General features: G+C 49.8%; 5 protein-coding genes across 11 annotated transcripts; 2 read left to right on the top strand and 3 right to left on the bottom strand.

Annotated features, from left to right (window-relative positions):
* Positions 1–153: 153 nt before the first annotated feature.
* LOC144022999 (acidic leucine-rich nuclear phosphoprotein 32 family member E-like) lies at positions 154–4,636 on the bottom strand. The gene is made up of 8 exons (XM_077528242.1): positions 4,494–4,636; positions 3,735–3,816; positions 3,181–3,330; positions 2,376–2,498; positions 2,145–2,298; positions 1,669–1,811; positions 1,211–1,262; positions 154–461 (listed from the first exon to the last, which is right to left on the bottom strand). Exons 2-8 carry the CDS (start codon positions 3,798–3,800, stop codon positions 388–390), a joined length of 762 nt encoding a protein of 253 aa, XP_077384368.1. The 5' UTR covers positions 3,801–3,816; positions 4,494–4,636; the 3' UTR covers positions 154–387.
* On the top strand, positions 4,466–13,157 carry myo1eb (myosin IEb). Of its 4 annotated transcripts, XM_077528227.1 has the most exons (28): positions 4,471–4,671; positions 5,323–5,460; positions 5,522–5,611; positions 6,537–6,631; positions 6,706–6,793; positions 6,855–6,944; positions 7,027–7,158; positions 7,352–7,486; positions 7,557–7,689; positions 7,759–7,955; positions 8,041–8,121; positions 8,195–8,281; positions 8,359–8,445; positions 9,479–9,646; positions 9,706–9,791; positions 9,878–9,959; positions 10,039–10,244; positions 10,311–10,455; positions 10,525–10,639; positions 10,712–10,881; positions 10,967–11,112; positions 11,385–11,531; positions 11,617–11,774; positions 11,851–11,922; positions 11,992–12,175; positions 12,426–12,589; positions 12,764–12,843; positions 12,921–13,157. In XM_077528227.1, exons 1-27 carry the CDS (start codon positions 4,669–4,671, stop codon positions 12,838–12,840), a joined length of 3,276 nt encoding a protein of 1,091 aa, XP_077384353.1. In that variant the 5' UTR covers positions 4,471–4,668; the 3' UTR covers positions 12,841–12,843; positions 12,921–13,157. The 4 variants fall into 4 exon arrangements, with proteins under 4 accessions (XP_077384351.1, XP_077384352.1, XP_077384353.1 ...); XM_077528225.1 differs by having other exon boundaries at positions 4,466–4,671; positions 10,039–10,455; XM_077528226.1 differs by having other exon boundaries at positions 4,466–4,671; positions 10,039–10,455; positions 12,764–12,848.
* Positions 4,747–22,757, bottom strand: LOC144023001 (DNA-directed RNA polymerase III subunit RPC7-like). Of its 3 annotated transcripts, none has more exons than XM_077528247.1 (9): positions 22,656–22,757; positions 21,403–21,532; positions 21,190–21,328; positions 21,053–21,124; positions 20,672–20,728; positions 19,083–19,168; positions 18,895–19,008; positions 18,691–18,824; positions 4,747–4,879 (listed from the first exon to the last, which is right to left on the bottom strand). In XM_077528247.1, the coding sequence occupies exons 2-8, from the start codon at positions 21,514–21,516 to the stop codon at positions 18,738–18,740; spliced, it is 669 nt and encodes a 222-aa protein (XP_077384373.1). In that variant the 5' UTR covers positions 21,517–21,532; positions 22,656–22,757; the 3' UTR covers positions 4,747–4,879; positions 18,691–18,737. The 3 variants fall into 3 exon arrangements, with proteins under 3 accessions (XP_077384373.1, XP_077384375.1, XP_077384374.1); XM_077528249.1 differs by lacking the exon at positions 4,747–4,879 and adding an exon at positions 13,154–13,217 and having other exon boundaries at positions 22,656–22,724; XM_077528248.1 differs by lacking the exon at positions 4,747–4,879 and adding an exon at positions 13,170–13,217 and having other exon boundaries at positions 19,083–19,165.
* On the top strand, positions 13,987–18,710 carry prune (prune exopolyphosphatase). 2 transcript variants are annotated; one of them, XM_077528235.1, is made up of 9 exons: positions 13,987–14,172; positions 14,601–14,711; positions 14,774–14,985; positions 15,057–15,241; positions 15,312–15,470; positions 15,532–15,623; positions 15,709–15,867; positions 16,666–16,756; positions 17,024–18,677. In XM_077528235.1, exons 1-9 carry the CDS (start codon positions 14,134–14,136, stop codon positions 17,245–17,247), a joined length of 1,272 nt encoding a protein of 423 aa, XP_077384361.1. In that variant the 5' UTR covers positions 13,987–14,133; the 3' UTR covers positions 17,248–18,677. The 2 variants fall into 2 exon arrangements, with proteins under 2 accessions (XP_077384361.1, XP_077384360.1); XM_077528234.1 differs by lacking the exon at positions 13,987–14,172 and having other exon boundaries at positions 14,311–14,711; positions 17,024–18,710.
* Positions 22,758–23,333: 576 nt separating the features above from the next.
* LOC144021990 (gonadotropin-releasing hormone II receptor-like) lies at positions 23,334–25,455 on the bottom strand. Its single transcript, XM_077526334.1, has 3 exons — positions 24,911–25,455; positions 24,212–24,419; positions 23,334–24,021 (listed from the first exon to the last, which is right to left on the bottom strand). The coding sequence occupies exons 1-3, from the start codon at positions 25,400–25,402 to the stop codon at positions 23,564–23,566; spliced, it is 1,158 nt and encodes a 385-aa protein (XP_077382460.1). The 5' UTR covers positions 25,403–25,455; the 3' UTR covers positions 23,334–23,563.
* Between the last annotated feature and the right edge of the window lie 511 nt (positions 25,456–25,966).

Raw genomic sequence — 25,966 nt, 5'->3', positions numbered from 1 at the left:
GAATAAGCTAACGCAAGTTGTCCACTCTTCATGGTCAATTTACCAAAAGGGGGCGCCAGAGGCTCAGATGCTGCTCCATGCTCAATTTCACAAATGACCGCTGGAATGCATCCGGCAGCCGATGTGAGCCACATGAAAAACGAGAGCGTCAAGTTGCTTGCGGAGCTTTTATTGGAAAACGATGACGTCATGATGAGGTCACATGACGACGCCAGAAAACAAGAAAAACTTTGGAAAGTTAAGAGTTCACTCGTATTTACACACCAGAACCGGGACCAAGACCGGACTGATCACCGGGACCAAGACCGGACTGATCACCTTTGCCTCTGAGGAGGCGGGGCCGGAAGTCAGGCCCACAATGGGCGTGGCCCGGCAGGTGGCGCTCGACTATTGGTCGTCTTCGTCCTCGTCGTCTTCGTCGTCTCTCTTCCTCTTGTCGCCTCGGGGGAGCGCCTCGTCGTCTGCCGAGTCAAGGATGGGGTTAGAATCATGCCAAAACCCCATAAACACAAAAAACCTGGTCTACGTACACGAAACATGATCAACATGGCACACCACTCATTTGACGAGGTAGAAAGCTACAGTGTGCAGTCCCACCTACATCAAGTTGTGGTATTTTACTAACTTTACTTAACCCTAAATCTAACTGCATCATAACGCTGCATGGTTGTTGTGATTGTGAACATCACCATGCTGAGCAACACGGCTTAATTGCAATATGTAAGTAATAACAACAATAGAAACACCCATGGCTCTGGAAACGCCAAATGCAATACATTATGTAATCACAGCAGCATGAAAACGACAAGGCGTCCATATGTCATGTGACCAGCAGTTGACCAATCACGTCGTAGTAGTTCTTCAACGAGTTGTCCAAACTCTCTCAATATGGCGCTCTTTCAAAAGCGCCCCCTGCTGTAAAGTTTACTGGCTTTGCGCGTGTGAATCTTGGCTTTTCAGCACGTAGAATATCGCTGCCAAAAGTCACGTGACTTTTATCCGGAGTTGTACAATTGCTTTTGACGTACACAAAACAGTTTTTTTGCATTTGAAAGTCGTTTTTTTTTGTAATTGAAGATATGTTCCTTTGTGTACATAGATCAGGTTTTTTGTGTTTGGGCTACGGGGGTTTGGCATGATTCTAACTCAAGGGCACCGTCAAACCTTCCGTGTTGTCGTCAAAAATCGCTTTTTTTGCGCCCAAACTAACCTTCATCGTCCTCCTCCTCTTCCTCCACATAGTCACCGTCGTCTTCCTCATCCTGAAGGCAAAAGTGGCACATGTTCGTTCATTTATTCGTTCGTTGGACACCTTCCATCCATCCGTCCGTCCACATTTTGTTTTTCCAATCAAAAGCGCATCTCAGCTGATGTTTGACATTTATGCTAACAAGATGGCCGCCTACTACCGTGTTGACAAACGGGCATCTTTGTGGCACCCCCTTTTTTTTAATTGGCAACAAAGGCTGGCCAGGAAGTTGCTGATGTCTTCAAATGTCAAGTCATCTCGCAACACTTTTTCATGACAAAAGAGGATTGACACTCACTAGTCGTCATCATCATCATCATCATCATCATCATAATTGACTACATCTGGAAGTGGCTTTCAAGACCCTCAAGAACACTACAACAGTTAAAAACTCAATTTTTTTTTTTGCCCTCACCCACCTGGATACCCTCCTTCATCAGGTACGACAGCCCCACCTCCTCCTCCTCTTCATCATCATCATCATCATCATCTTCATCACCATCATCTTCGTCGTCATCATCATCATCATCGCCGTCATGCGGACCGGCGCCATCATCCTCGCCTGCAACACAAAAGTTTTTTTGTGTGTCTGTTCACATCCAAAAAGCAAAACTTGTGGGCACGAGAGAAGCCTGATACGACTTTTAGCTCAGACCGATACCACTTTTTTTTCAGTCTGAATACTCACCAGTACTGAGGAGCAATACCTCTAGTACTTTTAATCTGTAAACTAACATGGAGACCTTTCAGATGCTTTTGTTTTGTTTTTGTTCCCCCTTAACTGTCAGGGGCTGGTATCGACAGCCTCCACAAGTACCCGATACATTCAAAGAGAAGAAGGCCGGTGGTATCGGTCCTCGCCCATCCCCGCTGTGCACTTGAATCGCCTTCGTACCGTTATCGGAGTGCGGCGCCCGGTTGTCATGGCGATCGTAGCCGTCCAGGTAAGTGACGCCAGGCAGCAGGCGGAAGACGGCGTCGCGGTAGTCGTCCCGCGCGCTCACCTCGCAACCCGACACGTCCAACGTCGTCAGCTTTTTCAGGGGCTCCTGCTCGGAGGGGGGCGGAGCCACGTCATCACAAAGCCGGCGACTTCCCGTGTGCGGACGGACGGACGCGCGCTCACCAAAGCTTCCAGGGCGGCCATGTCGCTGATGTTGTTGCCGCTGATGTTCAGGTGCGTCAGGTTGGGACACTTTTGGGCCAGTGCCTCCAAACCACCGCAGATGGCGTTGTCGCTCAACTCCAGCTGACAAACAACAACAAAACCTCATCAGGTGGCCAGCAATGCATAGTGGGAACTTGCTGTCATCCTAGAAGTTTGGACTCATTTCCTGTTTTATTTTGAAAGTCATGCGGAAACTGATAACGGCCCATTGACAACAACAAATCCAATTTTTTAGCAACTTTCATAGACAACAAATACTAATCTTTCACCATACTAAACAAAGTGTGAAGAAGGCAAACAATTTGATCTTTCGACAAGATGTTTATGCCACTTTTCAACACGTGGAAGTGTTTTAATTTATTTGCCAGCTCTTCAGCTGAGACATAACAAAGGAAGAAGCTTCAGTCACGCTTTGCTCATTTCATTCTTATCAACATTTTGGAACGGCGGCTCAAACAAGCAAACAAACAAACTTTTATGGCAATCTGCATATTGGACCAGGCGTCAAAATAAAATAAAAAATGTGTGGCCAATAATATTGCACAATGGCAAAGGCGTTTGATGTTTAGGAAAACTTTCATTCCTCACGCCTCACCTGTACGGAGCCAAATACTAAATTTTTGTCCACTTTTGTTCAATTTTCCTTTTCTCCAAACCAAAGACGTTTGTTTGTGTCGGCGTCCTGAAAGATGGCCAAGAAAAGCTCGGCGTTGGACACCCGTAAATCTTGCCTGGTTTCAAGCCAGGCGACACCAAGACCCACCTTGTGCAGTTTGGGCAGCGACGGCAGTTTGGAGAGCGACTTGAGGCCTACGTTGGCCATGCGCAGAACCTCCAGAGACGAAAACTCCTCCGTCACGCCGTCCACCTCGCCGTCTCCCGAACGGCACGTGTCCAAGGCCAACACGCACACCTGCACAAACAACAACAACAACACGGCCGTCAGCAGCTTCCTGTCTGCGTGTGTCCTGCTGAGTGGTTGCTATGGCAACATGCAACTTTACAACGGAGTAGCTGGACGGTCACCATGGTAACCGACCCAACCGGAAGCGCCGAACGAGCGCGACAACAAAGTTTTCGCGCCAAAGAGTAGTCAAGCGCTGCCTTTCAGTCACGTGACGGGGGACTGTAGGGCGCGAACGCAAAGCTTGAACAATGGCGGGAAGGTGCGAAAAAGAGCACAAACGTCGTCGACGTCCCAGTCCGCAAGAACGACGACTCGGTTTCGGACTCGATGTTGGCACTGGCGCACATTCAATGCGAGCAAGAAAGACGACGACAAAAGGAGACATTTGGCGGCAGTGGCCGTGAACGCACCTCAGCGGGACTTCTGTCCTTTAGCTCCAAGTGGACCCTCTTCTTCATGTCCATGTCCATATCCATGTTGAGTGGCGCGAAGCTGCCGACAGCAAAAGAAAAGAAATGTAGCGTAAATGTGATGCTTGCTGTACGAAGGCCAAAAGAAGCGCAACTAGACCGCCATGTTGGACACGCTCCGCCTAACCACGCCCCTCCTCGCCAACACCAATCGAATTGCTCGCAGGCTCGCTTCCCATTGGTTAGTCCTCGCACTAATCCCGCCCTCTGAGCTAGAGATCTTATTTTGAGAAGATCTTGAAATGCAGAATTACTTTAACGCCATTTTGTTACAACTCGTTTTTGCAAAAATACTTTTTCCCCTTTGCTCGAAAACAAAAACGAGTGGAACCGTGCGAAATATTGGTTGACATTAATAGTTCACACAGGTGGAATATTATGACACAAATATTCCACACATCATAAATAATAATAATAATAATATTCCACACATCATGGCGGCAAACTGAAGCGAAAGACTGCTTTTAATAAATAATTTACAGTGTAGCGCATCAATGGAAGTAAGAAATACTCAAGTACTTGAACTCTGTAATGGAGACTCTCTCTCTCTCTTTCTCTCTCTCTCGCTCTCTCTATTCCTCTCCCTCATCACGATTGAAAAACTCCACCTGGGATGAGGACTTGTCGTTTTGCATCCCGACAACAGGGGGTGCAGCCACAACATGTATTTTCGAGAAGGAGGAGGAGGCGTGGTCATACCTGTCCGCACCTGCACGGACTTGACTTGACGCTCCGTCTGTCTCCAAAGTCGCGACAGTGCGCACTGTAGCAAAGTGGCCTGATGTGGACTCGCGTGGACCGGTCTGCTGATCTGGGCTGATTTGGGCAACATCAACTTTGAACTGTCTAGGAAGTGACACAGGCAGCAGCAGACATGGTGAGGATCAACACGTCATGGCGACACGCCCTTCTCCGCTTCTCTGATCGTGGTTGTGGTCCTTGGACTGGTCCTGGTCCTGGTCCTGGTCCCGGACCCAGTCCTCGTACTGCTGCCGCTTCTGAGCCTCTCTTGAATTGTACTTGAGGCTGGCTGTGAACGCTTCTGTTGCCAAACTTTTTCTTTGACTTGTTCCTGGTTTGCTGATCTGATCAGAAGATCAACATGAACGAGTCTTAAATGCCAAACGGTGAAAAAAGAGTAATAATAAAAGACTGCAAAATAATAATTAGGACATAATTGGAAGTTATTTTGTCATACAGGCTCTTGGTGTCAATGCTGGCACACACTGAACTACACACTCTCACACAGACATAGGCTGAGTGTGTACATTGTGTTGTTTTGTGTGGACAAACATGAGCCGACAGGACTTTGGAATGCTGCGACTTGACGAGGAGACACGCCTGCGCCTCACGTTTATCGTCACTCGACATTTTCTTTGGCAAACTTTCAAGTCTCAACTGAGTCCAAACTCAAAAGTGTTGTTGTTGTTTTTTTCTTCTTTGTTTGTTTGTTGTTGGTTTGTTGAATGTCTTCACTATAATGTCCTAACATGAAAGTGGCTGTGTTTGTCCCGCCCTCCCCACACAGGGCAGCAAGGAGCGCTATCATTGGCTGGCTCAGGACGTGAAGGTGAGCGGCGTGGACGACATGGTGCTGCTGTCCAAAATCAACGAGGACGCCATCACCGACAACCTCAAGAAAAGATACATGGACGACTACATCTTTGTATCCTCAACACGCACGCACCTCGGCCACTTTTACTGTAAACCTTGACCCCATTTTCCAGACCTACATTGGACCGGTTCTGATCTCCGTCAATCCCTTTAAACAACTTCCATATTTCACAGAAAGAGAAGTGGACCTCTACCAGGGAGCGGTACACAAAAACAAACATTTAGTCATAAAAATGTCCTCAGGTTTCGGTTATTTTGTATGTTTGTAAAATGCAGTGTTGTTGTGGTGAGTGCAACTGTTGACTGCCATTTTGTTTCCATCATTCTTTCAAAATGCTCTCGATTGGTTTTGAAAGTTCAACGTGTGCCGTAAAGCAGCAGCAGAAGAAATTGAGGACGAGCGGAGCAGTAAACAAACAAATGTAGTCAAAAACTGCTTTTCCACCAACAAGCCCAGGATCAGCGAGTTCCTGGCTAAAGGGAGTTCTTGGTTGTAAAAGTTCAGAATTTTACCAAGATAAACTGAAAAGTTCTCCAAAAGTTCCGGCGGTGGAAAAGCCACTAAAGTAAATATCACGGTTGCAAAATGGCACCTTGTCATCTTCCTTTACGGAAAGTTTGAAGATCTTTTAAGATCAGTTAGGTGGCATGGCTCCGTGGTAGTGCAGTTGCCCGTCTTGCCAAGGGCAAGGTTTTGGGTTCGATCGTCTGCCCTCGTGCTTATCACGTCCTTGAAGCCCAAACGAACGCGTACAAGTGTGAATGGGACACTTATATGGTGGCGAGCCATCCAAATCATCCCGTTTGGCAAAAATGCGTGTGGCAAGAAAGGCGGAGGCGTCCTCAAGACGTGACCTCCACATGCGCTTTGTCCGTCCACGGTCTGTACATTGCGACAGGCCGTCCGTTGACTGGCAGAGAACGACGGAAATGGTGACGTCATCACAATGACAGGAAGTCCAAATGTAAAGTCAGCCATCTTGTGCGGCGCAAGCACGTGCGGTCGTCACGCGGCTTGTGACCTTGAGCCATCTGAGGACCGGACGTCGTCACCCATTTTTCTTGTGGCCAGCCAAAGTGGCTCCGCCCCCGCCACTGGTGTGTATGTTGATGTGTACTGTGTCTCAGGCCCAATACGAGAACCCACCTCACGTCTACGCGCTGGCCGATGACGTCTATCGCAACATGATGATTGACAGCGAGAACCAGTGTGTCATCATCAGGTGGGCGGGACTTCACTCCACGCCGGTTTGTTTGCGCTTTGGACTTCCCGTCTGACGTGTTTGCCGGTCCTCAGCGGCGAGAGCGGCGCCGGGAAGACGGTGGCGGCCAAATACATCATGAGCTACGTATCTAAGGTGTCAGGGGGAGGCGACAAGGTGCAGGTGAGTGGAGGGGGCGGGGTTTGAGATTAGGTGGATCGAAAGCATGTGTGTTTGTGTGCAGCACGTGAAGGACATCATCCTGCAATCCAACCCCCTGCTGGAGGCCTTCGGGAACGCCAAGACGGTCCGCAACAATAATTCCAGCCGCTTCGTTAGTACTCACACGCAGACAGACAGACGGACGATGAGGTGGAACCCGATGTACACGCGTGACATGTTCCCTCCCCTGACAGGGAAAGTACTTTGAGATCCAGTTCAGCCGCGGCGGCGCTCCCGACGGAGGAAAGATCTCCAACTTCCTGTTGGAGAAGAGCCGAGTGGTTTCACAGAATCCAGGCGAGAGGAACTTCCACATCTACTACCAGGTAGCGGCAGATGCTAGCAGGTAGCGGCAGATGCTAGCAGGTAGCGGCAGATGCTAGCAGGTACCGGCAGATGCTAGCAGGTACCGGCAAATGCCAGCAGCCAGTTAGCACCCGCTCCGACCGGCCATTGCCAGTTGCCGGCTGTTTTATTGTGAAAGCATAACCGCGCTCGCTTTTGACCTCTGACTCTCAGCTGCTGGAGGGGGCGAGCGGGGAGCAGAGGGAGAACCTTGGGGTCACGACCCCCGACTACTACATCTACCTCAATCAATCGGGAACGTTCACGGTGGAAGACGTCAACGACAAGAAGGAATTCGCCGACACCTTGGTCCGTCTGTCCCTCACTGCCTCTCCGTGCGTCCGTCAGTCTCTCAATGTTTTGTCTCCGTCCGTGTCAGGAGGCCATGTCGGTGGTGGGCCTGTCCGTGGAGGACCAGGATTCGGTTGTCCAGCTGGTGGCGGGCATTCTCCACCTGGGCAACATCAACTTTCGCGAGGAGAACAACTTTGCGGTGGTGGAGAGTGGCGACTGTAAGTTGCAGAAATTTGCGGCACCGTTGCGTGCTGCCCGCTGGCGTTAACACCGTGCGCCTGCTTCAGTTCTGGCCTTCCCGTCCTTCCTGCTGGGGATCCCTCAGGACGCCCTGTGCAGCAAACTGACCAGCCGGATCATGGACAGCAAGTGGGGGGGCAAGAGCGAGTCCATCTCCGTCACCCTCAACGCAGAGCAGGCCTGCTTCACCCGCGACGCGCTGGCAAAAGCCCTCTATAGCCGCCTCTTCGACTTCCTGGTCGACGTCAGTACCACGACACCTGCCACCGCCCTCCGCTTCCGACTGACCTCTGACCTTGCGCGCGTATGTGTACATGTGTTGCCGTCAGTGTGTCAATCGAGCTATGCAAAAGGATCAGGAGGAGTTCAACATCGGAGTCCTGGACATCTACGGCTTTGAGATCTTCCAGGTAAGCCGCTCGTGCACGCGACTGTGCACGATCCTCGCTAATCCGGCGTTTGTGTTTGTTTTTGTGACTTTAGAAAAACGGGTTTGAACAGTTCTGCATCAACTTTGTCAACGAGAAGCTGCAGCAGATTTTCATCCAGCTCACGTTGAAGGCCGAGCAGGTGTGCGACATCACCGTCCTCTCGGACATCTCCAACACGCTCACCGTTTGCGTGCATGTGTGCGTGCGTGCGTGCAGGAGGAGTATGTTCAGGAGGGGATCAAGTGGACGCCCATCGACTATTTCAACAACAAAGTTGTGTGTGACCTCATCGAGTCCAAACTGGTGAGTTGCACAAGCAGCTGACATCAAAATACGCCGTTCACCATCACATGAAGGTTTCCATGGTGATGTGCGTGGAGACTCAGTCAACTCGTAAGGATCCGCAAAAGGTCCGTTTTGCCAAGCGGACTCTTTGACTGCCGAAGATCCAAACGTTTTCTTCACATGGATATCTCAGGAGTGGAATTTGCCCGTTTATGTCACAGTGCTCACTTGTTTTGTTGTTGCCAGGTAAGACTACGTATCAATCAACCGCTGATGACTCTAATTAAGTAGTCGATTGGCTGCTGTGAAACGAGCGTCCAGTCATCATTTTCCCGAGTCTTAATGCGTCAATGCAGATGGACCAGTTTCAGCCAGAATCCCTCCACGAGGGGATCGCACATGCATGAAAGTGACGTACGCTGCGTAATCTGGAAGTTGTGCGCCTCCTTTTTTTTTTTTTTAGCTTAGATGAGCTAACTTAGCATTAGCAAGTGTAGCATTAGCGAGGATGACGCTATAAGTACAACAAGCTAGTACTCAAGACGTGGATGGATTTCAAATCGGACAATCTTTGTCTTTTCAACTTTTGTTCTTCCCGTGGGGTTGGTTCGCTGCATCAACAGCCAGCGGAGGAATTCGCAACTCAATATATCTGAATGATGGATGAGGCTAAAGCGCTATTAATACTTTAATCAAATTGTATTCTTCATATGTTGGACTATGAAGCGTTCTTGGGTGAGCAAGCGATTGGCGTTGATTTGGTGGGTTGCTGCCCGAGGTGAATGATGATGATGGCCCCACCCGATTCCAGGTACTATTGCCAGGTGCGTCTGACGAATGGTCACCTGACTGCTGGTTGAGAAACGTCTCATTGGTGTCCACTGATCTTTGTCTGAGCGAGAGATGTTGTTGTTGTAAGATGACCTTTCACCCCAGGGCTCCGTCCGACTGACTGTAAACTAACATCAACAGCACAGATACAAACAGGGCAAGTCCGACTTGTGAAGATGCTGAAATGTCTTCAAGTTGTCGTCCTTGCGCTCCTTCCCAGAATCCTCCTGGCATCATGAGTGTGCTGGACGATGTGTGCGCCACCATGCACGCCAAAGGCGACGGCGCGGACCAGACCCTGCTGCAGAAACTCCAAGGTCAAGTCGGCTCGCACGAACACTTCAGCAGCTGGAACAAAGGATTCATCATCCACCACTACGCCGGGAAGGTGCGCCACCGCCGCCGTCCGTCGCTCACTCTGTCTGATGAGCCGTGCGTCTCGCTCAGGTATCATACGACGTCAGCGGCTTCTGCGAGAGGAACCGAGACGTGCTGTTCAACGACATCATCGAGCTGATGCAAGGCAGCGAGTTGTAAGTGGCGTGCGCGTGTGACCGCCTCATCGTGGTCGTCGTGGCGACCTGACTGACCGTGCCGTGCTCGTGTGCCGTTACGGCAGTCCCTTCATTCGAGCGCTTTTCCCCGAGAACCTGGAGGCAGAGAAGAGAGGACGTCCCAGCACGGCCAGCAGCAAGATCAAGGTGATTGTCCATCAGGTGGTCCGGTCCGCCCCGCCCTGGTCATCAGGTGACCTCATGACAACCCCTCCCGTGTGGTTAGAAACAAGCCAACACTCTGGTGCAGACACTGATGAAGTGTACGCCTCACTACATTCGCTGCATCAAACCCAACGAGACCAAACGCCCTCGCGACTGGGAGGAGAACCGAGTACGGCACCAGGTGGAGTACCTGGGCCTCCGCGAGAACATCCGGGTCCGTCGAGCAGGATATGCGTACCGCCGCCTTTTCAACAAGTTCCTGCAGAGGTCCGAGAGCAAAGAGCGCCAGCGGCGCACCTTGCCTGCCGTCACTAACTCATGTCCACCGCGCAGGTACGCCATCCTGACCAAAGAGACGTGGCCCGCCTGGCAAGGTGATGCGCGTCAGGGCGTCCTGCACCTGCTCAACTCGGTCAACATGGACGAGGACCAGTTCCAGCTGGGCAAGACCAAAGTCTTTGTGAAAGCTCCGGAGTCGGTATGAAAAGATGTGGCGGTGAAAAGTCCGTAAAAGTCTCGATCCAGCGTGTGCTCGCGTCTCCTGCAGCTCTTCCTGCTGGAGGAGATGAGGGAGCGCAAGTACAACGGTTACGCTCGCCTCATCCAGAAGGCCTGGCGCAAACACGTTGCCGTCCGCAAGTACGTCAAGATGAGGGAGGAAGGTGAGACCTCATGTCGCTCGCACCCTCGCAGATTGCCCCTCCCCTTTTTTATTTTCTCTCTTCTTTTTCCAGCGTCTGACATCCTGCTGAACAAGAAGGAACGTCGCAAGAACAGCTTGAACCGTAACTTTGTGGGCGACTACATTGGCACCGACGTCCACCCGGAGATCCGGCAGTTTGTCGGCCGCAGGGAGAGGATCGACTTTGCCGACGTGGTCGTCAAATTTGACCGCCGATTCCGGGTCAGACACGCACTCAACTCGGTGGCTCCTTCACAGAAGAAACGCATTTGGCTGAGTCCTCTTACTTCTTCTTTCTTTTGAGCAGACGGTGAAGCGTGACCTCATCCTCACACCCAAGTTCTTGTACCTGATTGGTCGAGAGAAGGTGAAGCAGGGGCCAGATAAAGGTCAAATCCAGGAGGTTCTCAAGAGGAAGATAGAGCTGGGCAGTATCCAGTCCGTTTCCTTGAGGTACAAGTCCAGCCTCAGGATTGCATCGTGGGGGACTTGAAGTGGGTTCAGAAAAGGAAACGGGATGACAATGACTGAAATGGGTAGCCATGTTGTTCAAACAAACAAATTGCGTCCATCATACTCAGCCTCACAAGTGCTACTGGAATATTTTCTGCAGGCCAGTTTGTTGTTGGGAATGAAAACAAGAAGTGAAGATGACTTGACTTGACTTGAAGCCTGCTGAAAGGTGAACGAGGCTTCATCTTCGTTGTTGTGCATCTCCTATCTAGCACCCTGCAGGACGACATCTTCATCATCCACCAGCAAGAGTATGACAGCGTCCTCCAGAGCGTCTTCAAGACGGAATTCCTCAGTCTGCTCATCAAGCGTCATCACGAGAAAACTCAGGGCAATCTTCCGCTCAAGTTCAACAACCTGTTAGTCCCCAAATGCGTCTTGCTCGCTCGCTCGCTCGCCTACCGCGATTCATCCTTCCTCGTCTTCCTCTGCGCTCGCTTTCAGTCTGGAGTTCAAAGTGAAGAAGGGAGGCTGGGGCCCCTTTAGCTCATCGGGTTCCAGACAGATCCAGTTCCAGGTAGGTCAGGGGGACGAGGCGGTCCTGAAACCCAGTGGGAAGGTTCTGCACGTCTCCATTGGACCGGGTCTGCCCAAAAACTCACGTAAGTTCCGAGCGGTCTCGTGAGTGCCACCAAGGCTTTTGTGAAAGTCTCCTCATGACTTCACTTCCGTTCTCAGGACCCACAAGGAGGGACAACCGTAAGAGTCTCTACCGAGAAAATTGGGCCCCACCCAACCAGAACAATCCAGGTAGCACTTGAACATTCCGCTGTTGTAATGATGAATGTGGGACTGATTTTGCCCGCTTGACTTCCTCAGGTCCTCACAACGAGGATGTCAGGACCCACCAAGGGAGCTCCGCCAGGGGCTCGTTACTGAGGCAGCAGTCCAGCATGGAGCAGCCCAGTCTGCCCCGACTCCAGAACCAGCATCGGCGTGACAGCGGGTCCGCTAAGCATGTGGACATGGGCTTCATGAACGTCCCGGAACAGGGCGCCGCCGGGTGAGAACGCAGCTCGTTTCTACGCGGCATGCATTTGGCATACAAACGTAAGAAAAGCCACTCAAAGTCAGATCAGCAAAAGCCACGATGACTGGAAAAACCATTTTCACTCGATGTGCCCGAGAGTCCATGATCGTCGGGGGACACCCGCCAATGTAGTCAGAGTAGAACGTCACTTGGAACCTGCCAGAATAATAAGGATGAAGTAGACCAAGACCCGTTCGGCTTCTCACCTTTTGGTGCCTTTTAGGCTGCAGCGGCGGCGTTCCAAGGAGGTGAAGCCGGTCCCCGGAGCGGGCCGCCCCAAACCCAAGCCTCGTTCCCCGCAGTGTCGTGCCCTCTACGCTTACGACGCCCAGGACACGGATGAGCTCAGCTTCAACACAGACGACGTCATCGAGATTCTCACCGAAGGTATCGCTGGAGTTGTCGTCCTCGTCGTCTTCTCTTCACGTTCGTCTTCTTCCGCCGCATCCTCAAATGCGGCACGGCAACTTTTTTGCAACTTCCAATTCTTCTCTTTTGCTATCCTTCTTCTTCATCTGTCCTTCTCATCCGTCTTCTAACGATGGATCGGTTTTGGTTTAGATCCGTCGGGCTGGTGGTTCGGACGCCTTCGCGGCCGGGAGGGAATGTTTCCCGGAAACTACGTGGAGAAGATCTAGATGGTGAGGTCAGAGTTCACTGACTTATTCTTTTACCGTTTACCGTAAGAAGAAAAAAACAAAACAAGTCTCTTTACCAGCTGACAGTCATCACCCCCAAGGGTCAGAGGTTAACGTGTCGCCAGTTGGACGAGAAGCGGTCGGCTGTGGTGTGTTACCATGGAAACCGGAGCAGATGTCATTGTGGCGGCTGGGAGTCGTGAGGCGGCGCCAGTGTTCATGAACTTTCATTCATGAGTTTTTGTTTGACTGAAAGTCGCAGTGCAAACACACAAATCAACTAAGTATGCAATAAATGAGTACATTGAGATACGACACACCTTTTGTTCTTTTTAAGCCCCCAGTAGTTGAGCAACATCAGCCGGAGGTTGACAACGCTGAGGAAAAGTGACATCAAGTTTTCCTTATTTGAAAAGCAAAGGCACATTTAGTTTCATAGCACATTTAAATGATTGAATGTTCGACATTTAAAAGCAGTTTGAAAACTAAGTGCTAAACACAACATATTTTGAAGTATATAGGTGAAAGACAGCTTACTAACAGAGTGTAGAGTTCAAATAAACGATTTAAAAATGCTTTAAATGGACTCAAAAGGACTCAAAATCAAAGCTTGAGAAAAAGAATGCTTTTGAAAAGTCTTTTAAAAAGCATTATTTTCAAAAGACTACTTTTCCCAGAGTTCCATACTCCAGTTCCGTCATGGTGCCTTGACGTGCTGGTGGGAAATGCGCGTCCCTTCCCTCCAATCTCGGGTCACAGGCGTTTATTTTTATTTTATTTTTTAACACAACGTTTTGCGCACGCAGCAAGTTTTCGTACAGAAGGCCATGATGTGAGAATATTTGCATACCATGACGTCAGTGTGTTTACAGCCATGAAAAGAACATAAAGTAAGAGGAGATGAAAACAAGGTCGTTTATAAACACCCGACTGGATGGATGTGATATTAGAAAGTGTGCGTGTGTGCTTTTTGTTTGCTTCTAAAGTCATCTCCAGAAGTCCAGCTTTTTTGTACAACGCTGTCGCATCTTGATGACGTCACCATTACGCCAAACGATGAACAGGCTTCTTTACAGCTAACGCTTACAAGCATAACAACACCACCACTACTAGCTCGGACGGATGTCAAATACGGAACTACTATGACTCAACAGTAAACGAAAGAAAAGATTCCGATTGGGAAAGGACCGTGAAGGCAACGTGACCTTTCACACGCTGGTCACGTTTCGGTCATTCAAAGAGTGTGGACGCTTACGCGACCCATACACACTCGATTACCGCACCGAGTCAACTATGGACGACTTTCTCGCCACTTGCCACGCAGCCGTCAAGGTAGCACACACACACACACACACGCACATCCCAGCACACGCTCTTGTGAGCGGTCATTGAAAGTGTGGAAGATTTACACTTCGGCCTCTAGATGGCACTCGTGCATTAGCAATGCGAACGCGAGTTGGTCCAAATCTCGCGAGATGACACGTTTGGAGCTGCGCGAATCGAGTCATGAATGAGCACAGGCAGGCTGTCACTTGCACTTACATATGAATGATTGATTGGTAACTTAAGTCGGCGTGAGTGAGACCAAATAGCTACAATACTTTAATGGCGGTCAGTCACGTGTGGCAAATGTCAATCAACCACATGAAACAACACATCAGAAACAGCTTGGGAGCTGCATTTGCATGTGTTGCCGTGCTTGGGTCTGGGTGTCGCCTGTCGGATGTTTGCGGGCTGTGACGTCCTTCCTTCCCCCCCAGGCGAGCGCCGAGCTCCCGTCGGGCCGTCCGCTCCACGTGGTCCTGGGAAACGAGGCGTGCGACCTGGACTCCATGGTGTGCTCGTTGGCCTACGCCTACTTCCTGTCCAAGGTGAGGCCCGTCGGCACCGGCAACACGACCCACGTGAGCGAGCGGCGTCCTTCTGTGGGCAGACGCGTGGCGACGACGACGACTCGGCGCCGAGCGTGCCGCTGCTCAACATCCGGCGGGAGGAGCTGCCGCTGCACTCCGACAACGTCTTCCTGCTGCGCCAGGCCGGTCTGTCTTCGGACTCTCTGCTCTTCCGGGACCAGCTGGACTTGGCGGCGCTGCAGCGGGCGGGTCGCCTGCGCCTCACGCTGGTCGACCACAACGTCCTTGCCAGGTACGAGCCGGTAACGACCACCTGTAGGGGGCGCTAAGGCGCGGTGACGTGTCAGGTGTCTGTCCATGCAGTTCCGACGGCGACCTTGAGGGGGCGGTGGTGGAGGTGATCGACCACCACGCTCTGGAGCGAGCTGCGAGTCCCCCCTGCCCCGTTACCGTGGAGACGGTAGGCTCCTGCGCCACCCTGGTGACGGAGCGCCTCATCCAGAAGGCGCCGCACATCCTGGACTGCCAGCTGGCGCACCTTCTCTACGGTAAGCGTCCCTTAAGCCCCGCCCAAAACCCGTTCGCTTGCGAATGATGAGCGTCCGGTGTGTTGCTTAGCGACCATCCTGACGGACTGCGTCAACATGGCGCCCGCGGCGGGCAAGGTGACGCCCAAAGACGGCCAGTATGTCGCCGCCCTGGAGGCGCGCTTCCCCTCCCTGCCACCACGCGACGCTCTCTTCCAGGCCCTGCATAACGCAAAGTTTGACGTGTCTGGTGAGTCCACCCCGCCCTCGCCCGCCTCTTGTGTCACGTGTGACCGTGTCACGGTCTTCAGGCCTCAACACGGAACAGATGTTGGTGAAGGACATGAAGATGCTGAAAGGAAGTTTGTCTATGGCCGTCTGCGTACTCTTCCTCCCGCTCCAGGTCCGTCGATCGGTTGATGCGCTCACACATGCGCGCTGGTAACTCACCTGTGGTGACGATACTGAATGTGTGCGTGTGTTGTCAGGCCTTCCTGCAGAGGGCGGAGCTGGAGGCGGAGCTTTCCAGCTTCTGCCGCAAGTTGGCTTTGGACGTGTTGGTGTTGATGAGCGTCTCCTTCACTGAGGACAAGCAGCCAATCAGGGAGCTGGCACTCTTCAGTCACAGCGCCCCCTGCAGGGAACAGGTACGCTTGCGCACGTGCCAAATGACGTGCAGCAAAGAGACAACACGTTCAGACTGGCAGCTAACGAGGACTTGACGACATCCAAATTTCAGAGCCAACGCCAAAAAGGCACCCGATGACAATCAACATAATCTTTGTCATCTCAAAGTCTTGCGGCAAATGCCTTGACACGGGCCAGTGCACCCACTGATCTATATATATGACTGGATACCTGAAAAGCCAAGCCTTTTGAGGTCACGAGGCCGCCATATTGCTCCTCCCCAAGAAACCTTTCTCTGCATATCATTCTATACATTTACAGCATCCAAATTGGAGAACATTTGAGACATTACTTCTTAGAAACGGCATTATTTATCATGTTTTAAATGTATAAAACATCAAACAAGAGGACTTAAGACATTTTACAATTTGCCTTAAATACATGTATAAATGATATGCTTAATAAATGTTTAGTACAGGAGGAAACGGGTATATATATATTTTTTTTATTAAAGAATTACAACTGTAATTCAACAATAGATGCCTCTGCCAAATCTAATACTGCGATCAAGGAATGTAGCGATAAAAGAAAAAGGGGATCTTCAAACAGCACATACTGTTCACATCCACTTGTTTGTTTATTTTTTAACCCCGGCACAAACGTTGTTCTACTAACTGCCTACGAGCTGTATATCTGTCATCTGTACGTATACTGTATAGTTTATAACAGTTGTCTGCTGGTGAGGTGGGAGGAGCAAAATGGCCGCCCTGTAACTTCAACGGCTTTGTGCGCCTCTCTCACCACCTTTCTCACAACAGGTCAGCCACTTCCTGGAGCGGGCTGGCGACCCCGCCCTTGACCTGCGGCCAATCAGCAGCCCCCTTGCCAGCTTGGCGGCCTATCACCAAGGTGAGACGTGCGCCTGCCAGATGCCAAAGGGTGTCACGCGGCAACATTTTTAGACACACCCCCAAAAATCAGTTGCAGACGTTTTCATCCCTTTGACGTTCACAAAACAAGTAAATTCAAACTTTTAGTCTTCAAAAGTACAAGTTTGTCCCAGTAGGGTTTGGACTTTTTGAATGGTTGTGACTTTTGGTGTTGTGCGTATAAAAGTTTGCGAATGGGCGCGGCCGCCCGCCACCGTGGCTAACTTTGCTTGCTCGCGTCCTTCAGGAAACGCGTTGGCGTCGCGCAAGAAGCTTCTGCCGCTACTCAAAGACTTTGTGAGGGCGCGCGACAGCCGTGACGACGACGTTGGCGAGGACGACGGCGAGGAGGGCCGGGTGCCGCCCACGCCCGCCAACAGCCTGGTGGAGGGCTGCCCCCTGGACGCCGGACCGCCCACCATTAGCGCGCACGCCCTCCACGACAGGTTCCGCAAGATGGCGCCTCATTGACCACAACAAAATAGCACCTCCTCATTTACTAGCATGCAAAAATAAAAGCTTGAATCATTGACGGCCTATCAAACGCATCAGGGAGCCGACTGGTTAGCAAGTCCGGCTCACAGATGTTGCGGGTTCAAATCCGGGATCCCACCTTCCTGTGTGTTGTTAGCATCACTGACCTGTATACATGACTGGATAGCCGATAGCTCATACACACCAGTGAAAGCGGTTGAAGTTACAGGGCGGCCATCTTGCGCTTCCCATCTCACCAGCAGACTACTGAATCAACTACATGCTATTCGTACAGTCAAATGAAATATATACAGCTCATAGGCACTTAGTAGAAGGCTGGAGGCGGGGTGGGGGCTTTGTGCCAAGGTGCTCACTATTTTTTTTAACAATAAATAAATGTGCTGCTTTGAAGACCCCATTTTTCTTTTATCACTCAGTTCCTTAGACCCCAATTTTTGATTTGGCAGAGGCAACTTTTGTTGAATTACACTTATAATTCTTTCATAAAAAAAAAATATACAAGTTTAATAATAAAAAAAAAAAAAAAAAAACGTTTCCTCCTGTGAGCATACATGCATTTAAGGCAAGTTATAAAAAGTCCTGTTTATGTTTAATAAAGTTAAAGATGATAAATGATGCTGTTTCTACTCTAAAATGTTCTCCAATTTGGATCGTGTAAATTTATCGGATTGTATGGCGAGAAACGTTTCTTAGGAGGAGCAATATGGCCGACCTCAAATGTCTTGGCCTATCGGCTATCCAGTTATATGCCGGTGCAGCTTTTCTCTGCTTACTCGGCCGCAAAATGCTTGTTTGTCTTTGGCGAGCATTTCCGGGTGGCCCCGCCTCTCGCCTCAAAACGCCTGTCGCCAGGAGAAGCGCACCGGAAATGCATATGGAAAATTCAATTTTTCGATCAACCCACACTGATAAACTTAACGTTTTCCACTCTAAAATGGAGGCAAAAACATCCTGGAAAGAAACAAATATTCCAAAATATTGTACAAATAAATGTTTTTCCACCATGACCTGCCCAGTTGAGAACCCGAGTCGGTAAAAGCCCACAAGAAAAGTTTTGTGCATGTGCTCTTTCAAGGGGCGTGGCCTGCTGAGTGATGCCAAGAGCTGATTGGCCGTGTGGGAGCGTCCGTACGCAAGCTCCTTGACGATGTTTTCATTGGCTTTGCTTTTGGAATAAAGAGCGAGTGTGGCTCTCCTTGCCCGCATGCGCGGGCATCACAGTGCATCTGATATTGGCAAAGTAGCAAAACCTGCCAAGCGACAGCTCGGCTGGTAAGTCACAAGTGCAAGTCGGCCCAAGTCAAGCTAACGCTACTTATGTGCACAAATTTTAAACAACAAAACATTTGTGTATGACACTGTATTTGAAACATTTGAGTAAAAAGTCAACATTTGACATGAAAAGGAATTTAAAAAAACCTTTTGTGGTGTGGTGTCAACGTCGCCACGGCAACAGCACCAAGTTTTCAGTACACGGCTTCGTCCATGTTGTCGTCGCTTTCGCCGCCAAAATCTTCGCCGTTGTCGAAGTACGACATGATGTAATCCGTCTCCTGCCACAAACGAGCACGGTGACCTTTCAGAATAAAACACCTTTGTATTTGCGTGCGTGCGTGCGCTCACTTCCTCCAGCTCTTCCTCGTCGTACTCCTCGTCCGCCTCCTGCTCGTCGTCCTTCTTCTTCTTTTCCTCCTCCTCCTCCTCGTCGGAGCTGCGCTGCTCCTCACTCGCCAGCGTCTTTGCCGCAAACGCGCGTTTGTTTGTTGCTGAGTGCAATTTTTTTGTTTGGTGAGGCGCGTTTGCCGGCTTACCTCCAGTTTGACCAGCGCGTCGTTGCCGTCTTTCTTGTGCTCGTCCGCGCGAGCGCTCGCTGACACCGGCACGGCCGTCGACGCTGCTGACATCGACCACAACTTGGTCAACTACTTGCAATTTCATCAAGTCGCTGGCGTGGGATCAGATCCCGTCGCGACAACTGGCCGGCCGCAAAAAATATGGCGCTAGGAAAATGACAGCTACATCATGTCCTTTTTGAAAAAGATTTTGGGCAAACACAAATGGCATTTTTTTTCCTCCTTGAACCAAGGTTATTCGAGTGAACTAAAACTAAAATTCAAAAAACAAATTTCATGAAAAAAATAATATAAAAACAAAAATGCTTTTTAAAAAATGAAAACATGTTCATAAAAAACAGCAACTTTCCAGCGCTTAAAACGTTTCTAGCTGATTCCATTGGATCCAATTCATTTTCAATGACCGGTAGTTTCGCCTACTCAAAAACTACCCATAATGCACCTTGATTTCGAGCTCGCTTATTGAATGCATGAGCCTTTGGGGATGATTTGAAATGTGATTTTTAGTACATTTATTTTGATATGAACCGCCAGAATAAGGACGTTTGAAAGTGTGTCACACGAAAGTGACATCATCGAGCAGCAGCCAATGGAAAAGCACCAAAAGATGCTGGTTTTTAAATATTGTGCACAAGTAATACAAATAAAAAAAACAAAACTAAAACGAAGAATTTATTAAATAACTAAAACTGGTTAAAACTAACAGAACCACCCTGAAAAGTAATTCAAACTAACTACTAGGGGTGTTAAAAAAAAATCGATTCGGCGATATATCGCGATACTACATCGCGCGATTCTCGAATCGATTCAATAATCGGCAGAATCGATTTTTTTTTTATTTTTTTTTTAGGATTCACACCTTGAGCATGGAAGAATGTTATATGAACGGCACATTAAGCCTTAATATTTTTATTTTAATGCTGTTCAAATGTGAAACAGATTGCAAACTGTTTGTGTACAGTGGCTCACGGTTATAAGCCTCAAGTTTTAGATAAATATATTCATACAAATCTTACAGTGTACATGTACAAATTTACTGATAGTATTTTCTAAATTTGAATGGAAAAAAATCGCAACAATCGACTTATAAATTCGTATCGGGATTAATCGGTATCGAATCGTGACCATTCGTATCGGGATTAATCGGTATCGAATCGAATCGTGACCTGTGAATCGTGATACGAATCGAATCGTCAGGTACTAGGCAATTCACACCCCTACTAACTACATTTAAAAAACAAAACTCAAAATGAACTGAAATGAAAAATTCCACAACTATAATAACCCTGCCTTGAACACAAATATCATTTTTAAACGCAACATGTCATCTTATGTACAAATCAATACATAAATGTTAACTTCCTTTTAAATTCTTGATCATTATTTTTAGAAGCGACCTGTGTGCTATTCACGTTCTTTGGGGACACGCTAGCACACTTGTACTTTTTTTTTTTTTTTTTTAAATGACAACCTAAATGTGCAACCTCAAGACCCTGCCGGTAATCAACGCAGTCAGATTCAAGTTGTGTGTGCGTGTCCGCACTGACCTTTTCTGCGGGTTCTCCTGACACATAGTCGGATTTCTTTGGGTAATCTCTTCCAGTCTGGACAAGAAAAGACGTCGGTTGGTGAGTGACATGAAGAATGTTGATGTTGATGACACATGTTTTTTGTTTTTGTTTTGTTTTTTCGGGTCGGCCACATTGGAGGTCAACAAAGCAGCCTGGGAAAATAAAAGAGCGCACGCACGCGCACCCTGGGGGCCTGCCGAGAAGCAATTGTGGGAAAAAATGAAAAATGAGAGAAAATCTCCCGGTTGTTGTTGCTTGGCATGTGAAAAAATGTGACGCGGTTTGGATTTCAACACCACTTGTTTGTTTGTGGTGCTGGTCGGTGGAGTTGCAAGTTGAGTGGCGAGCGAACTTTACCTGTGATCCAGTCGCTCAACGCGTCCGTCTGCTCGCTTGAGTTGAGATATTTGTCCAAATATCTTTCCACATCTGAATATCAGATGAAAATCAAAATGTGCATCTCATCATTTGTCTGGAGGTAACAGGTGGCTGACCTGCATGTGACCTGTGCCTCGCCTGCGGCTGCAGGAAACCCGGCCGCGTCTTCATGGCACCTCGGAACTCCTGCTTGAGTGCCAAAAGGTACTCGGCCTCCTCGCCGCAGGCCAGGGGGAGGGGCTTGCGCTCCATCACCTGCGCCACACGCGTAAGAAAAGGTGAAATGGAGGATTTCCGGCGACACGCGACGGGGCGACGACGCCACTCACGGGAAACAGGGGGCCGGGCTGCTGGACCGAAAGCAGGAGAGGTTCGCCTCTGTTGGCGGCGGCGCGCTCGGCGCCGGCCCCCGAGCCTCGCCAGCCGCGACCGCGTCCCAACATCTCACCTAGCGGCCGCCTGGGCGACAACAGGAAAAGGATGACTTTGTTGGCAAGGGAGGCGGTCGCCGTGGCAATGTCAAAGGCAGGCGTCTGTTTTCGTGCCATCGTAGTTGCCATGGTGCCAACCCGAAGGAACAAGTCACTTGAAAAAGACACTTTTTCAACAAATCGCCTAAAGCAGGACTGGGAAAACATTTGTGTCAATTGGATTCTAAAAAAAAACGATAGATCGGATCATTTGTAGATGAGGCATAAAAAAAAAGAAAAAGTTCACATAAATTGAGCCTTTTTTGTGTGTGATCAGCAAAACATAAGTCACCAACTATTTGATGAAATAAACAGTCCTTATCCATTTTTTATTGAACTACTAATACATTTGAATTGAGGGCGGCCAGACTCCGGCCTTCCTGGGTGGAGTTTGCATGTTCTCCCGGTGCCTGCCCCTGTGGGTCTTCTCCGGGTACTCCGGTCTCCTCCCACATTCTGAAGAAGACATGCATGGCAGATTAATTGGACGCTCCATATTGTCCCTAGGTGTGCTTGTGAGCGTGGATGGTTGTTGGTCTCTGTGTGCCCTGCGATTGGCTGGCAACCAGATGAGGGTGTACCCCCCCCCCCCCTTCGTGAGGAGCAAGCGGTTCAGAAAATGGATGGACATTTGAATTGAGCAATTTTAGTGGGGGTGCAACTTAGTGAACGCCAACAACTGTTGCTGAGTGGAAATATTTCAATATTTCTATCCATAACTAAATGGTTACGGTTCTTGATATACATTTGTATTGATTGTCATTTGATAGTAGTGATTGGAGGTGATATTCATGAATGACTTGTATTTTCTTTCCTGTGGATAAAAGTCGCGTAGTTGGGAAGGAAAAGCATCGCGTTCATTTTCATGTTCGTGTTCCTGTTCATTTTGAAGCCGAGCAGTGCACACGCAAAGTAGGAATTATTCTTCTTCTTTTGTCCACCACGTGAGTGAAATTCAAGTTGAAGCAGCAGGCCTTTCAAGGGCTACACCTGGAAACGTGCAGTATTGTAATCACATGGTAATAGCGTCATTCAGCCGCCGGCCGGCATGTTGTCCGACAGTGGAAGCTGAAATGTCGGCAAAGGTTTCTCATTTTCAGGCAAAGTCTTACTTGGGGTGTGAGTCGTCAGTCGGCTGAAAAGTGGACACGACACATTTCGTAGTTTTCCTCTTTACGCGCCGGCCGCCATCTTTTAATTATTTATTTATTTATTTTTGCTTCCGGTTGTGTTGACCGTTCAGCCAATCAGACAACAGTTGGACGCCGCCTGCCGGCGCGCTGAATCGGCACAGCTAACCGATGTGCCTACGTGGCGGCCATGTTGGGAGGGGCGACGTTGTTTCCAAGTTTGACATTTACAGTGGAGCATAATTAGATTCTCCCCCATCTATCCCCGCTCTAAAATATATATATTTTACAAGTATACTTAGTCAAAGGCACTGAATGAGTTAATTGCCATCAAATCAAATGTCAATGAACCTCATCGTTTGTTATTGGAACGTTATTTTGAAACTGCAACTATTACTCATTAACTGTTAGTCAATAATTAGTACATTAAAGTGACTTTACTAATGATCTAATTTATTATAACGAACTAAAGTGTTACCAAGACATGTTATTTATCATTGTAATATATATATTATTAAGAAATCAAGCAGCCTTTATTGTAAGAAGCAAGATTTGGGCCTAATGTATAAGAGATCAACCGGGGTCATGTTGCAACAAGCTCTTTTTCAGTGTAGAAATATCTTTTTTTTCCTTGTCCTTATGAAAGAAGACACTCAAATCTTTCTTTTGGTAGCTTCCATGTTTTTATATAGCTATACAACACAATATATTGTGTGGGCTTGCAAGATCCAGTCTAACAGCCGGGAACAAAGAGGGTTGCGTCATTCAAAATGGCTGCTGGTCATCTATTTGCACCAACTATGGCACATTTGCACCAGTTGGGCAAGTGGGTGGCTGAAAAGACATTTTTTTTGGCACAGGCACAGGAATTACATCTGTCAATTTACGTTTTACAATTCCAGCATGTCATCACACGCGTGTGTGGATGGAGTCGTCGGCGGAACGCCAGGACCTGTTCCGTCCCTGTCCCCGCGCGGACTCCGCGGCCGTCCTTGTCTTTCTTTGTCCTTGCGGAGGCGGGCTACTGGGAGTCCGAAGTCATCGTCGGCGGTGGGCGGTTTCCGCCGGCCGCGACGACAGCAGGCGGCCACATCGACCCGGAAGGAGGGTGTGTAGAAGCCGTAGATGAGCGGATCGCAGCAGGTGTTGAGGTTCCCGAATAGGAAGAGGCCGTGGTGGACGTACTCGGGCGTGAAGTGGACCACGTCGGGCTGGAACCAGTACCACACCCCCAACAGGTAGTACGGCGTCCAGCACACCACGAAGGACAGCACGATCACCAGCGTCATCTTCAGTGTCTTCATCCGGGCCTTGGAGATGCCGTCGCTGCCGCTGCGGCGCAGTTGGCCTGAGGAGGAACACATGCCGGCGGGCGGCACAAGTCGCAACCCACGCGGCAAATTTCAACATTTTCCTACATTTGGCCAGGCTACATATTAGGCATTGAGGAGTTGGGCTCTGCCGGGCTGGACTGGCCACCAAAGTCAAAATGCTAGAGCCTTTTTTTTTTTTTGGTGGCTAGCAGGCGGCAGGCTTACCTTTGTTCCTCAGGTGCGTATTGTGGATGTGCAGCATGATGCGGCCGTAGCAGCAGCTCATCACCAGCAGGGGCAGCAAGTACAATGTGCTGAAGTGGAACATGTTGTAGAACGTTTCCTGCCAGCGGACGCTGAAAGTCGCGTGCGTCGCGCACTGTGTGAACGCCACGCCCACCTCGCCCGCCTCCACCGCGCCAAACACAAACAGCTGCAACGGGGGAGGAGCGCCACGTCACTGGCCGCGCCAAAACATGACAATGTGACGTGATGAAAAGATGACAGTTACATAGTGAAAACATGACAAGTGATGTTATGAAAACATGCCAACGTGACATGGTAAATCATGACATGATTGCGCTCGTGTGTTGTCGGTTTTCTCTTCGCATTTGCTAGCCTTCCTCGTGGAAACAAAGGGTGGTGCAAGCAGGTGGTCTTCATTCAATTTCCGGAACATTCCAGCCGGGATTTACTGCCCTAACCTTAACACGAGAGAGAAGGCCGCACAAATGTTGCCAAGGTGATTTTTGTACGTTTCAGCACCACGCTTGAGCTGTTCTTCCAAATGTAGCAGCCAAGTCGGATCCTTCCAGCAACATTTGCAATTTGGGGCTCACGCCCACCAAACACCCGACAATGCCGCCTCGCTCGTCCCGGCCGGGCTACGTGAAGCGCGAGCTACATCGCCACGCTAGCACACACCTGCGGCGCGGCCAGCAGCAGACTGAGGCCCCAGGCCAGCGCCAGCATGCGCCTGTTCCTGCGCCGGGCACTGAGAGCGCGCAGCGGGCGCACGATGGCGCCGTAGCGGTCCAGGCCGATGACCACCAGCGCCGAGGCTGAGGCGTACATGGCCAGCAGCTTGAGGAAGCTGAGCAGCTTGCACAGGGCGTCGCCCCCGTACCACTGCACCGTCACGTTCCACGCCGCGTCCAGGGGCATCACCACAAAGGTCATCATCAGGTCGGCCGACGCCAGGCTGACCATGAGCGGCCGCAGGCGGGAGGCCGGACGCTGGCGGCCTCCTCGCCTGCCCAGCACGCTGGCCATCAGCGCCAGGTTGCCGGCGGCGGCCACGGCGAACAGCAGCGCAGTCGCGCCCACCCGGAAGCGAGCCGCCGTCCCGAAGGTGGGCGCCTCCCACTGGGAGCGGTTGGCGGAGGGCCACGCCTGTGGCGACCGCTTGCCCGACATCCTGGGACTCGGTGCCGCTGCGCCGTCGTTGAGCTCAAAAGATGATGTCGCGGGTGAGAGAAAGAGAGAGAGAGAGAGAGAGAGAGAGAGAGAGAAAGAGAGAGAGAGAGAGAGAGAGAGAGAGAGAGAGAGAGAGAGAGAGAGAGAGAGAGAGAGAGAGAGAGAGAGAGAGAGAGCTCAACTTTGGGGCCCGTCTTTTGTCAAGCTCCGCCCCTTCCACCTGGCAAAACAGATCCATGATTTAAGATTGATGGATAAATCATAGATGCACACTGTTATGAAATGTGTGAAGAAATTGTCTTTTCATGTCTTGGAGTGAGCGAGCGAGTGGGCGATGTGACTACTGATTACATTTAATAACAAGGAAAGTCAAATGAGTCAATAAATGCTCAAAAATAAGTTATTGCTTCCTTGTTTGTGTGTGCTCACCACCCCCGGTCAGTCATCTTACACTGCCACTGTTCCTGACAACTTCTGTTGGCTGAAAACACGTTTGTGAGTTGAGGGTTCCCTCGATCGCTACTCGGTAGTTCGCTTATTCACTCTATCACAGATTTTCATTTG

This window comes from Festucalex cinctus, chromosome 7 (assembly GCF_051991245.1).
Source record: "Festucalex cinctus isolate MCC-2025b chromosome 7, RoL_Fcin_1.0, whole genome shotgun sequence".
Classification (NCBI taxonomy): Eukaryota; Metazoa; Chordata; class Actinopteri; order Syngnathiformes; family Syngnathidae; genus Festucalex; species Festucalex cinctus.
This window is presented reverse-complemented; position numbering and strand designations above follow the sequence as displayed.

Coding starts and splice junctions, on each gene's coding strand:
- LOC144022999 (XM_077528242.1), bottom strand. CDS start 3,800: ATGGATATGGACATGGACATGAAGAAGAGGGTCCACTTGGAGCTAAAG. Junction 3,331..3,734: donor AGGACAGAAGTCCCGCTGAG/GTGCGTTCACGG, acceptor TTGTTTGTGCAG/GTGTGCGTGTTGGCCTTGGA. Junction 2,299..2,375: donor TGGCCGCCCTGGAAGCTTTG/GTGAGCGCGCGT, acceptor CCCTCCGAGCAG/GAGCCCCTGAAAAAGCTGAC.
- myo1eb (XM_077528225.1), top strand. Junction 7,956..8,040: donor TCTTCGACTTCCTGGTCGAC/GTCAGTACCACG, acceptor TGTTGCCGTCAG/TGTGTCAATCGAGCTATGCA. Junction 9,647..9,705: donor TCCACCACTACGCCGGGAAG/GTGCGCCACCGC, acceptor CGTCTCGCTCAG/GTATCATACGACGTCAGCGG.
- prune (XM_077528234.1), top strand. CDS start 14,526: ATGTGTTGCCGTGCTTGGGTCTGGGTGTCGCCTGTCGGATGTTTGCGG. Junction 15,242..15,311: donor GCTGGCGCACCTTCTCTACG/GTAAGCGTCCCT, acceptor TGTGTTGCTTAG/CGACCATCCTGACGGACTGC. Junction 15,471..15,531: donor CGCAAAGTTTGACGTGTCTG/GTGAGTCCACCC, acceptor CACGGTCTTCAG/GCCTCAACACGGAACAGATG.
- LOC144023001 (XM_077528247.1), bottom strand. CDS start 21,516: ATGTTGGGACGCGGTCGCGGCTGGCGAGGCTCGGGGGCCGGCGCCGAG. Junction 21,125..21,189: donor GAGGCACAGGTCACATGCAG/GTCAGCCACCTG, acceptor TCTGATATTCAG/ATGTGGAAAGATATTTGGAC. Junction 20,729..21,052: donor GTTGAGCGACTGGATCACAG/GTAAAGTTCGCT, acceptor TTTCTTGTCCAG/ACTGGAAGAGATTACCCAAA.
- LOC144021990 (XM_077526334.1), bottom strand. CDS start 25,402: ATGTCGGGCAAGCGGTCGCCACAGGCGTGGCCCTCCGCCAACCGCTCC. Junction 24,420..24,910: donor TGCTGCTGGCCGCGCCGCAG/GTGTGTGCTAGC, acceptor CCCCCGTTGCAG/CTGTTTGTGTTTGGCGCGGT. Junction 24,022..24,211: donor TACGCACCTGAGGAACAAAG/GTAAGCCTGCCG, acceptor GTTCCTCCTCAG/GCCAACTGCGCCGCAGCGGC.